This window comes from Egretta garzetta, unplaced genomic scaffold (assembly GCF_000687185.1).
Source record: "Egretta garzetta isolate BGI_Z169 unplaced genomic scaffold, ASM68718v1 scaffold71, whole genome shotgun sequence".
Lineage (NCBI taxonomy): Eukaryota > Metazoa > Chordata > Aves > Pelecaniformes > Ardeidae > Egretta > Egretta garzetta.
This window is the reverse complement of record NW_009258618.1, coordinates 573,508-584,934: the sequence shown is the minus strand read 5'-3', so window position 1 is coordinate 584,934 and position 11,427 is coordinate 573,508. Positions and strand designations below refer to the sequence as shown.

The window sequence follows — 11,427 nt, the reverse complement described above, 5'->3', positions numbered from 1 at the left end:
CGGTGTCCCGTCCCCCCCCCCCGGCTGTCACCGCCCGGTGTCTCCTCCTGTCACCCCCCAGACTGTCGCTGCTGGGTGTCCTGTCACTGCTCGGTGTCTTGTCACCCCCCAGGCTTCTCACTGCCTGGTGCCCCTCCTGTCACCCCTTGGGCTGTTACTGCTCAGTGTGCTGTCACCCCCCGGGCCAGTCACTGCCCAGTGTCCCTCCTGTCACCCCCCTCCCAGGGCTGTCACCACTCTGTGTCCTGTTACCCCCTGGGCCTGTGGTGCTTCTCCCAACAGCCCTGGGCCCATCACCACCTGATGTCCTGCCTCTGCCCAGACCTGTCACCACCCTGTGTCCTGTCACCCCCTGGGCCTGCGGTGTCCCTCCTGCCACCACACTGGGCCTTTGCCACCCAGTGTCACCTCCCACAAGCCCCTGGGCCTGTGGTGCCTCTCCCAACAGCCCTGGGCCCATCACTGCCCGATGTCCTATCACCCCTCAGGCCTGTCACTGCCTGGCATCCTGTCACCCCCTGGGCCTGTGGTGTCCCTGCTGTCACCCCCCAGTGTCCCTCCTGTCACCTCCTGGGCTGTCACCCCCCGGTGTCCCCTCCTGCCAGCAGCCAGCCAGGGCAAGGCAGCCTGGGGGAGGTCGCAGCGGGCTTTGCTGTCTGGCGCTGGGCTGCCCACGCCCTGGGGCCAGCGAAGGGAGGGGACATCCCTCCTGGCACCACAGGAGCTTCGGGGGGCTTCAACCTCCCGTCTTGCCTGTGGGAGACAACCGCAGCGATTCCCTCATTTCCTACATTAATGAAGAAACGACACGGCAGGCCGGTAGGTCTCCATTTCTGCTCAGAGAGGCCACGCCAAAGCAGCGTCTGGGTAAGGCCCCCCCACTGCCAGTCACCGATGGAGGAGTGATCCCCCACGCCACCCACACCAGCGTCCTGCAGGGCAGGAGAAGGACCCAGCGGCACTGGGCAAGTCCTGGGAGCATCTTGGCACTTGTCAATGGGGCACAGATGACAGAAATGACAGAAGAAAATAATACCATTATATCTCTGTGCCTGCACCTCAGAACGTCCCATGGCAACATCAATGACTGAATTCACAAAGCGGTTATGCTGCTGACACACAGCCGAGCATCACCCCAATAGCAAAGACACATCTGACGGGGTGACTGATAAAACCAATAACAGCAGATTTCAAACAGACTAGATAAGTTCCCTTTTTCAGAGGGGAGGATGGTTAGTCTGGGTTAGAAATGGGAAAGAAATTAATTAGAACGCAGAACAGAATTTGAGGAGCAGGAATAAGGATATTAAATGCTGTGTGTGAACAGCAAAATAAACCGCATGAGGACAGAAAAATCATTATTATCTTATAGTTTTCATTATGCAGGCAATGACTGCAACTTAAAATATCTATTAATGTTTCATTACGCAGATTATTGCTTTTTAGTAAAGGAGCTATTTGTTATTTCCACAAACCCATGATGCATACTTCACTTTATTTCCAGGCACCTAAGTTTTTTATGAAATCAAGTAATTTATACTGTGCACATGTCTGTATGAATCCTCATTTTTCCTTTACCAGTTATTTGCTCACTAATATACTGCAGAAAATTAAATTATACAATTAATAGTAGTCACCTTCTTGTGGATTTAATATTTTTATTAATGCCACGATTAAACCCCCAGATGTTTAAAGTTATGTACTGGTTGCACTCCAACCCATTTATTCACATTTACAAAGTAAAACCACTATAAAAATACCAATTTTCTACTCCTCTGGCCTCAAGCTTTTACAGAGAAAAAATGATATTCAAAAATGTCAGCTGGTGCAGTGCTATCTCAAACAGATCAACCCAGGGACAAGTACATTTTTAAAGTCAAAATAGTGAAGACTAACAGGCTTGGAAAAACCACTTCCAATTTTAATCTAGGAGACTTCTGATATCTGAAGCCCAAGGTAAGATTTAGGGATTTCACCCACTCCAGGGGAAAAAGGATCTGCAAGAACAAGGGGACTGTCAGGTACACAGGGTCCCCAAACTACAAAGGATCTGTGGAAGACAATTTGTCTCCATTTGAGAGGGGGTAATAGATTGCCTTTGGTTTAGTTTTCAATAATTAGCGAACGTCAGCATACCCAGATTACCATTCTTAAACCAGCTTCCATGTTGCTGGTCTGGGTGCTGTGGGTCACCTGCCATACAAATTTGTTGTGAATCAGACGTGGGCACAGCTGCACCACGTTGATTCGGACCGCGCGCACCCACTCCGTTTATGCTGCCTTTTGGCTTTTGCCGGCTGCTGGACAGCGGATGGCACCTGATCTGGGTAAGGTCTGCTGGGACAAACTTACCTCTTCAATAAACTTTAGAACAAATTTGCATCATCAGAGTTTGCACCAGGTCAGCACAATTGCATCGTGTAGTCCCAGCCCTTTTGATCTGTTATTAGGTGTCCTAAAATGAACGCCACAGCTGATGAGATCATGTACCGAAGGTGGCTGATGGCTTTATGCCTCCTGGCTCTCCATGGCACTGCCCAGCCCTGCCCTGCCCGAGGTTAATCCCCCTCCGGAGTCCAGCAGAACCTGCCTGGTTGCTCCCTCCAGCATTTCAACCAAAATGGCCCAACCTGGCGATGATCCGCAGCTCAGACTCTTGGAGCTAACCCTGCTCATTCGGACTGAAGCAGGATAGGGAGTGCCCCCACGAGCAGCTGAGCCATGAGATCGGAGGAATAACCTCTGGCAGGAGGGTGGGGAGAGCAGTAGAAGACGGCAATCGGGGCAGCAGCCACCCAGCTGAACCCAGAGGAGGGTGGGTGACCAGGTCCTGACCGCCTGGGAACGCTGCTCTACCTTCACTTAGACAGATTCATCTTACACAAAAGGTTTGACGTGCCTGCTAAATGGTGTTTATCACACTCGACAGAAATGCTCCCATCCTAACAAACCATTAGCTTGCTGTTGCAGTACATAAGAAAGTATTCTCAGTTACCCACATTTATAACTTTAAAAAACAGATTGGGAATCTCCTAGGGAGGCAAAGGAATACCCCGCGTCTTTCAGAGGGAGCTGGGTTACGTTCCGAAAGTCACTCAAAAAGGAGAGCAGTGTTAAGGCTTGGTGGTTCGCTGCACACCTTGGCATCAAAACTATTTTTGTAGCTTTAAGTTCCTTGTGTAACTTTTAACTCTTTTGCTTTCAAATGCATTCAGCAGCAAATTGTTCTCAAAGTTCTGCAAAACAACCTAAAACGCAAGTTAGCCAAGTTTTGTCGTCACTATTTTAGGTCATACCCATTAGTTAAAAAAGAGCAATAAGGAGAAACTATTTGCTTTAAAATGTAGTTTCAGCGTTTTACCATTACAGATTATTAGGGGCTATGTAGGGAACTTAATCTCATTTACCACTGTATTGATTTAGAAACAGCTTATCTATGTACAGTTCTGCTGCGCTGTGCTGAGCGCCTTTTGCTGAGTGCAGTTGTCCGTGCTGCTTTAATTCTGAAATTCTGAGGGCTGCCTGAGACGTAATCATTCCTGGGTGTCTGCAAGGTACCTGTCGTACAACTGAACGATACAAAAAGAAACAAAAAAACCCTCAAACCCAGACAAATTATTTCTGATTACTTCCAAGCAGCAGGAGCAGGTCTGTTGGAAGAGGAAATGCAGGTAGGCAGGTTGGCGCAGTGGGAAAGTAGGTGTTTGCATTTCCTTCAGGAGCAAAGACTCTATGTATGGTTTGGGGTTTTTTTTCAGTTTAGCTGTGAGTTCTGTGCAAGAGACAAGGAATTTGTGCTGCCATGAGCACTCAGGGCTGGAGCGATCCGAGCGCCCCGGTCACCGCCTGCAGAGCAGCAGGCCTACGTGGCCGGTTTTGCTGGAATATCCACATTACTCTCCAAGTCACCATTCCACAGCTCAGTGTCACCAGTCCAGCTTCTGAGGTCACACAGCTGCTGTGAGCAGGCACTCATTAAAGCTTTAGTTAAGAATGACAACATCATTAATACACTTAAAAAACAAAACAAAATGAAAACCAAAGCTCCGATTTCGATTCTTACCCGCTCCCACTCTCTTCTACTGCGCTCCTCTTCACTCCATGTGTGTACACCCCGGACGCACCAAACCACGTCTCACCACATCACACCAACCTATTACCACTGATAAATGATTACATTCTGAGCAACGATCAAAACTCAGAGCCTAGAAGGTGGCAAATAAAGACATCTAATTAGCCAAGAGGAATATTGTGCAAACGTCCGCACTTTTGCGTTGCTGACTAAAGGAAGAAAGCAGACCTTGGAACCAGCATGCCAACAGCTGCACACAGTCAGTAAGCAAGTTAGGGACGGCAACATATCACATTCACCAAATTTCCATCTTAATCTTTGTATCCTCAGACCATTTGTGCTTATTGCCATAAACCAAGGTACTTCCCAAACGTGGCACCCCCACGGTTGCCTGAACTCTTGCTATCTTTACTTGAATGCCCACAGACTTTAAGCACAAGAAGCAAATTGCCATGGTTTAGTATAATCCTCTGCATACTACATTAACGCTCAGAGAAGTGGATGAATCACGCACGATCATGTCCGTATTCCTCTAAGTCTGGTCCCTTGGGCATGATGAGGGTACTTCAAAGACTCCAGAAGGTTTCGGTGCTACTCCTTTCTGAAACCAAAGCACTTGGACATGGTAGTGTGGAGGTCCTCACTGGAGCTGTGTCCACCTTTTGCTGGTTCCAGTTCCATATTGTAGCTGTGGGATTTGATTTCTGTACAATTCTGTTGCTTTTCCCTCTCAGCCCAAAGCTTAAACCCCTGATTGTCCTGGATCTAAGCCAGCCTCGAGCATCCAGGATCTCCCCCAGGCAGTGGGAGTCCCCAGCTCCCTGTGCCGAACACCTTCCCAGCTGCAAAGCATTAAAGCAGGCAGAGTTGAATCCTTCTGGTTTTGCAGAGGACTTTGAAAAACTATTTTCTGAAGGGAGAAAGGGAAGGGGATTTTGTCAGATAAAAAGGAAAGGAGCGTTAACCTTGGGTCACGGTCTGCCTCTGAGAGCAGGAAGAATGATGATCTGTTTGCAGAGGAAGTACAGACCCCCCTTGATCCAAGCACTGCGGAGCCCCAGTCGCCTGCTTGCCCTTCATTTGGGTTAGAAAGGAGGCTGGGATTCCCAATGGGTGTTTTTTAACCTGTGACATATTTTCCAGGAGTCGCTGAAGCTTCCTAACTTCTGGCTTCGTGACTCCCAAAGCTGCCCAAGAGAGAAATGCCTTTGCAGGGGCAGAGAGAGAATCCCAGATGCCAGCATGGCATGAAGGAGGGGGGGCGTGTGCCCCGTGAGAGCACCCCAAGGCCACACACCCCTCCAGATTTCTTTCCTAAGACAACAGTAACAGCTGAGAAAGAAATCCAGACTTTTCCACGTCTTTGCCACTGTAACTAGAAGGAACTTTGTCAGAAACAGACCAAGGCTAATCAGGACACATCCTCTGGTTTTTAATAAATATCCTGTGCCGTTGTTCTGATTCAAGACTGAAAAATGGTGGTTTGAGCGCTGCCTGGTGAATACGTGCGAAACATGCGGGCCTGAGAGCCCAGCTGTGAATCCTCCAGTTATCCTCATAACAATACAGAATAATTATGGGATGAAGAAGCAGAATCCTCTTATTTTGTGCCCTGCCAACATCCCTAATTGAATCATTGGCCCTTCTGCTGGGAGAGTGCCGGAGGAGCTTGGCTACGACATTCGTACCCATGCCTGGGAACTGGAGAAAGACTGCGAGCCCCTTTTACCCCACGGATGCCCAGGGGATTGCCCAGCTTGGCCATTGGCTGTTTGTCGAATTCAAACTAGTCACCCAGACATGGAAGCTGGTTTTGTTAAAGCTCCACAGAGCCTTCTCACTCACCAGTGTCTGCCTGCTCTCCCGTAAACCATCCGGTTACTTTTTAATAAAAAAAATCCATTACAGTTCCAGGGCAATCCATTAAAGATGAAGATCCATCTGACTCCTTCGTAATGGACAGGGCTGCACCACCAGCCAGCCATCTGCAACGGGAGCGATAGCCCTGCATGGAGCACCGCGTCAGGGTGTCAGGGCTTGGATGGCGTACCAGCATCATACACCACCCTGCTACCCTTGCTCTGTGGTTGTACAGCTTCGGGGGTGGCACCAGCTGCAACAAACGGACCCAGGGCCAAGTAAGGTGTTATTTATTATTTTAATGCTAATAAATACTACAGGTACCTGTGAGGAACTGTTCTGCGGTTTATGAAGTGAAAGGGAGAAGGAATAACTAACAGGCAAAGGAGGAGGACCTAGAGGTGCTAAGACACCGAAGAGCAGTTTGGTTTCACAGGACCATCTTTGGTCTTTTTGGCAATGCCACAGGTATTTCCCAAGATTAATGAGGGACTTAACTCTCCCCACAGATTTGGTACTGCTCTCGCAGATGTCCAGAAACCCTCAGATGTTTTGGGATCACTTCTCCCCACAGCTCCTTTGCAATGTAGCATGTGAACAAACCCACGATGCTTCTGCTGAAATCTGGCATTGCAGGCAGCGGGGAAGAAAATCTCATGTGGATTTTGTCCTGGTGCTGCACAGAGGCACACCAGAGCCGGACAGTTGTGGATGCTCATTTCTGCCCAGCTGTGTTTGCATGGGCAAGCCATCTCCAGCAGCCTCTGCCCCTGCCTGAGACCCCAATGCAACAGAAACTGGTACTCCGACACACGAGTGCCCTCAGAAACCATCTAGCAAAGCATTACTATGGGTCAGGCCTCTTCCTGACCAACCTGTTTTATTGGGATTGTTACATGTTTGTGCTTTTCATCTGTAAATTGCTTCTCAATGTTAATTAAAGCCTTCAAGTGCAGGAGAAGACAGGAAAGTCTAACTCCAGAACTGCTGAGAGGCATGGGTGTAGGATGGCAGTGCCAGACAGCTTCAGAGGGTTCCCAGGCTCTGGATGGTGCTTCCCTCAGCCTGGAAATTGCCTGCCAACTCCCTGCCACCCTGCATGGCATGGGTGCTTTATACCTGTGCAAAACAGCCCCTGGATTCAGAGAAAATGGCACCCTTCATCCCCACTGCTCCTGCTTGGCTTCCCCAGAAAACACCTCCGCAGCCTCTCTCCCCCAGCCCCTGCTCCTTTCTCCCAGGCAGCTTTACCGGCTGAAACAAAACCCATGGTTTTGTCTCTGCCTCCTCAGCTGGAAGATCCAGTGAGCAAGTGGCCCAGTCTTCATCCCCAGCGGGGCACTGGTTGCCATTTGGGAAACCTCTGAGCCCTGGGAAGCACTGGTGCCCTGGCTGGAGGGGCAGCCTGGCCACCTGCTGGAGAGCATCATTAGGTGAAGAAAAAAAAAAAAAAGACATTTTGTAATGTTTTAAATTAATAATTTAACATTGGACCATGTAATTGTGGCAGAGACAAGCATGCATTACATCCCTCTGCAAAAACATCACCTGAATACCAGAGGGCTGGGAGGCAGAAGAGGCAAGGAGCCATCCACATGCAAGACCAAGATGAAGCGAGGTTCTGCTGCGGTGCTGAGCCAGCAGCACACAGCAAGACCCCCTAAAGAGGGGGGCATCACCCAGCCCAGCCCTGACCCCCGCAATACCCAGCCCTGGGCTCACCTAGCCGGGCTGCCTTTTTTTTTTCCTAGTTCTGTTGATAAAACTTTGGCATTTTATTAAAGCCCATGTTTTATGCATCATTCCTGCCTATCAGCACCGCAGGTGTTTGAACCCCAAGTAACAGAAGTTTGGGGAGAAACCCAAGGCTGCTGCACACTGCCAGCCCCATTCGCCTCCCACAGCCAGGCAGGGAAGAAGGGAGGCTCGTCATCACAAGGAAAAATCCAAGAAATGTATGGAAACACAGAACCGGCAGCGGAAACCTGACCACAACAACTGTCCCTGTGGGCAGAGCATGTCTGGGTGTTAGTGTCCCAGAAAACTGGGAAATTCTTTTGGCACAAGTCTGCAAGCGCTGGCTCAGCCCCCCTGCTCTGTTTCCGCAGTCGTTTTCTAAAGTCCTCTCACAATTTGCAATCCACTTCAAGCTTCTGCTCTTCACCAGTTCCCTTAGGCTTGAGGGACTTAGAGTTGAAGGGAATGGCAAAAGTTGTGCCGAAATACAGAAAACAAACCCAGAAACCTGCTTTTATGTTATGGGAAACAAACAAACAAGGACGTAAACAAGCAAAACCCCAGCCTGTAATTATCAAGAGAGCTCGCAGGTCCTGGGAGCTGCTCCTTCCACAGCTCTGCTTACACCTCCAGCACGCCGCAACCCCTGCACACCCGTGCAGGAGAGCAGTGGGGTGGTTGTGTTGACCTGGGTTTTAGTGGATCTCAACACCAGGCAGTCCTGCTGCAGTCGGGAGCAGCGGTGGTGCTGGCACCCAGGTGGATGATGCCAGCGCTCAGCCCTGGGTACCAGCGCAGCCCCGCTCACCCACACCCAGCCAAGCCCGCCTGAGCCCATGCGAACCCTGGGGGAGACCATGCCGGTGTGATCACGGGAATATAAAAGTATAAAAGCCCTAGGTATGAGCCACAATGGACAGAAGTAAAACAGCAAAAGTCTCCAGTGCAAGGGCCAGCAATTTTCAATCTGTGCTTCCTCTGTCATGAATTTACATGGCTGTCTGAATTTATTACCCTTTGTGCCAAGGAGAAGAAAATTGACCCCATCAACTAGTCAGAAAGAAGATGAGAGCTCATTCCTCGGCAGGGGTTTGCCATCATCCCAAAATTAATCAGGAGAGGTATAGCAGGACAAACAACTCCTCCCTGCGTGAGTAGTATTCTGGAGTAAAAGGGATTTTTTTCTGTGATAATCAGAACTAATTTATCCAAGAAGTCAAAAAGACATATAAAGAACTTCATCAGCAAGTTTCCTCCTAACGAGCCTGCCCTGGGACCACTGCTGCTCATGCCTGAAAGCACGCAAAACTCGCAGATCCACAACGCAACCCGTCCCATGGGGATGGTGCTCTCCCCCGGTTGTGACCCCAACTTAAAGCCAAATCTCCCCTGCAGAGGTTTTTTCCTTTGATCCTGTCCCAAAATGGTGCCATGAGATGAGCCCACCTCTGGGTCTGGCATTGCAGCACAGACCTCTGCGACCTGGCCGCCAGCCGAGCAGAGGGTTCAGTCTGAAAGCAAGCACGCCAGCATTTCTTCGGAGGCCGGCAGAGTTCAGTCCTCCCTCCAGCTTGTTGCACCCAGAATCACGGGTGCAGAGAGGGATCACGCTGCTGGTGGGGATGTCTCCCCTTCCTCCAGGGAATCCACTGGCTCTGTGAAGACACCAGGCTCATTATCTCACCGACACCATGCAGCACCACCTCCAAATCTCATCCCCACTCTCAGCGTGGCAAGCGCCAGGGGTGACCTTGCTGCATGATGAATTTCTAGTCACTGATTATTCTGCTCAGTGAAAGAAAAGACAAAACTAACTCGCCATTGCCACTCTGTGAAAGAAGGAGCCTGACACCTTTCAGCAACGGCATGAAATGGCTCCAGGGGCTTGCAGCCCCGCTGAGCCCGGAGGATGGCAGCCCACAGCCAGGAGGAGAGGACCTTCACTTTGCGTCTGCCCCTGCTCCAAACACTGCAAGCAGCAGGGAGGAAAATGTCTCCAGAGCCTCCATGGGCTGAGTTTTGGGTTTACCTCTCATGTTAGGGTTTTGCCTCCCTATCTCCTCTGTGCCCCAAGGCAGGACCCCTGCCTGTTCCCCTGCAGACAGAGCTTTGTGGTGGTAGGAGAAGCCCTGCTGGGCAGAGGGCAGTGTGCCATCTCCTCTCCTAGGCATGGAGGGGCCTTAAGGTTCACAAGACAGGTTCCCAGGCTTCTCCCATAAGGACTATTGCAATGCGATGTTCAGAAGATGGAGACAGACATCCCAAGTGCCCTCAGCGTGGGCTGGCCAGACCCGCTGTGTTTAACCCCATAGCCACGGTGGTGACTTGGAGCTCTCCGTTTTGAGGTTGCCATGATGCTGGGAAGAGGGTCAGGCAGAGGTGTTGGCACTTCAACAGCAGTCATGAAGTAACGCAAAATATCTGTTACCCTTCAGTTCAGAGTCTGTGCTCTCAAGCAGGGCTCTCATGTGCCTCCTGCATGGACAGGGTCACTTTTGCACCCAGCTGAGGACAGAGGCACTGGAGGAAGGATGGAGCCGTGCCTCCCACCACACTGCTGGTCAACACCAGCTCTTTTGGCACTCGTGACTGTGCTGGGACACGTGGTAGCTCTTCCCATAAAACCGTAGAATGGTTTAGGTTGGAAAAGCCCTTTAAGATCCCCAAGCCCAACCCTTGCCCTAACCCTGCCATCCCATCACTAAACCCTGGCCCTAAGCACCTCCTCTGCCCAGCATTTAAATCCCCCCAGGGGTGGGGACTCGACCCCTGCCCTGGGCATCCCCTTCCAGGGCTTGACAGCCCTTGCGGGGAAGCAATTTTTCCCAATGTCCAACCTAACCCTGCCCTGACACAACTTGAGGCCGTTTCCCTTGTCCCATCGCCCATTCCATGGGAGCAGAGACAGACCCCCCCAGCTTCCCCCTCCTGTCAGTCAGTTGTAGGGAGCGATAAAGGCTCCCCTCAGCCTCCTCTTCTCCAGGATGAACACCCCCAGCTCCCCCAGATGCTCCCCAGCAGCCTTGGGCTCCAGACCCCTCCCCAGCTTCCTTGCCCTTCTCTGGACATGCTCCAGCCCCTCCATGTCCTTCTGGGAGTGAGGGGCCCAACCCTGAACCCAGCATTCCAGGAGTGGTCTCACCAGTGCCCAGGACAGGCGCACGGTCACTGCCCCGCTCCTGCTGGCCACACCATGCCTGATACAAGCCAGGATGCTGGTGGCCCACTTGGCCACCTGGGCACACGGCTGGCTCATATTCAGCCACCTGTTGGCCAACATCCCCAGGTCCTTTTCTGCCGGGCAACTTCCCAGCCACTCTTCCCCATGCCTGTAGCATTGCAAATGAGCATCACCTCATTTTCTCTGGCACTGCAGCAGTCCTGGGGAAGGGCCTTTGCAAATTCCCAAAGCCAAGTTTGGGGAGTACCAGGCAGGCCCTGGAGGGGACAGGGCCCAGCCCCCCCCCCCCTCTGGCCGTGCCTGCCAGGGGCCTGGCTGGCAGGAGGGGAGCTGGGCAGCCTTATGCAGAGCAGGCTGGTGCCACTCGAGCAGACAAACACCCGCCAAAATGCTCCTCAGGAAATCAACTGACCACCAGCCCCGTTGCTGGCAGTGCCATCAGTAGGCTCCAGAGTCAACACACCACTGGGATGAACAGAAAGGAGCCCTGCTTCATGGATCAGGCAGTGACATAGGCTCCCAAAACCTGGGCAGGGGAAGAATTTCTACCGCAACTGGAAAGCAACGGAGAGGGGGT

At 51.3% G+C, this 11,427-nt stretch overlaps 1 protein-coding gene across 1 annotated transcript in view; it reads right to left on the bottom strand.

The window, feature by feature from the left end:
- The window catches only part of RBBP6 (RB binding protein 6, ubiquitin ligase), a 71,069-nt gene that overhangs the window by 32,278 nt on the left and 27,364 nt on the right, over window positions 1-11,427 (bottom strand). Inside the window, exon 2 of the mRNA XM_009648082.2 lies at window positions 6,372-6,449. Within this exon, the coding sequence (XP_009646377.2) occupies window positions 6,372-6,449 (78 nt within the window). The remainder of the gene's footprint in view (window positions 1-6,371; window positions 6,450-11,427) is intronic.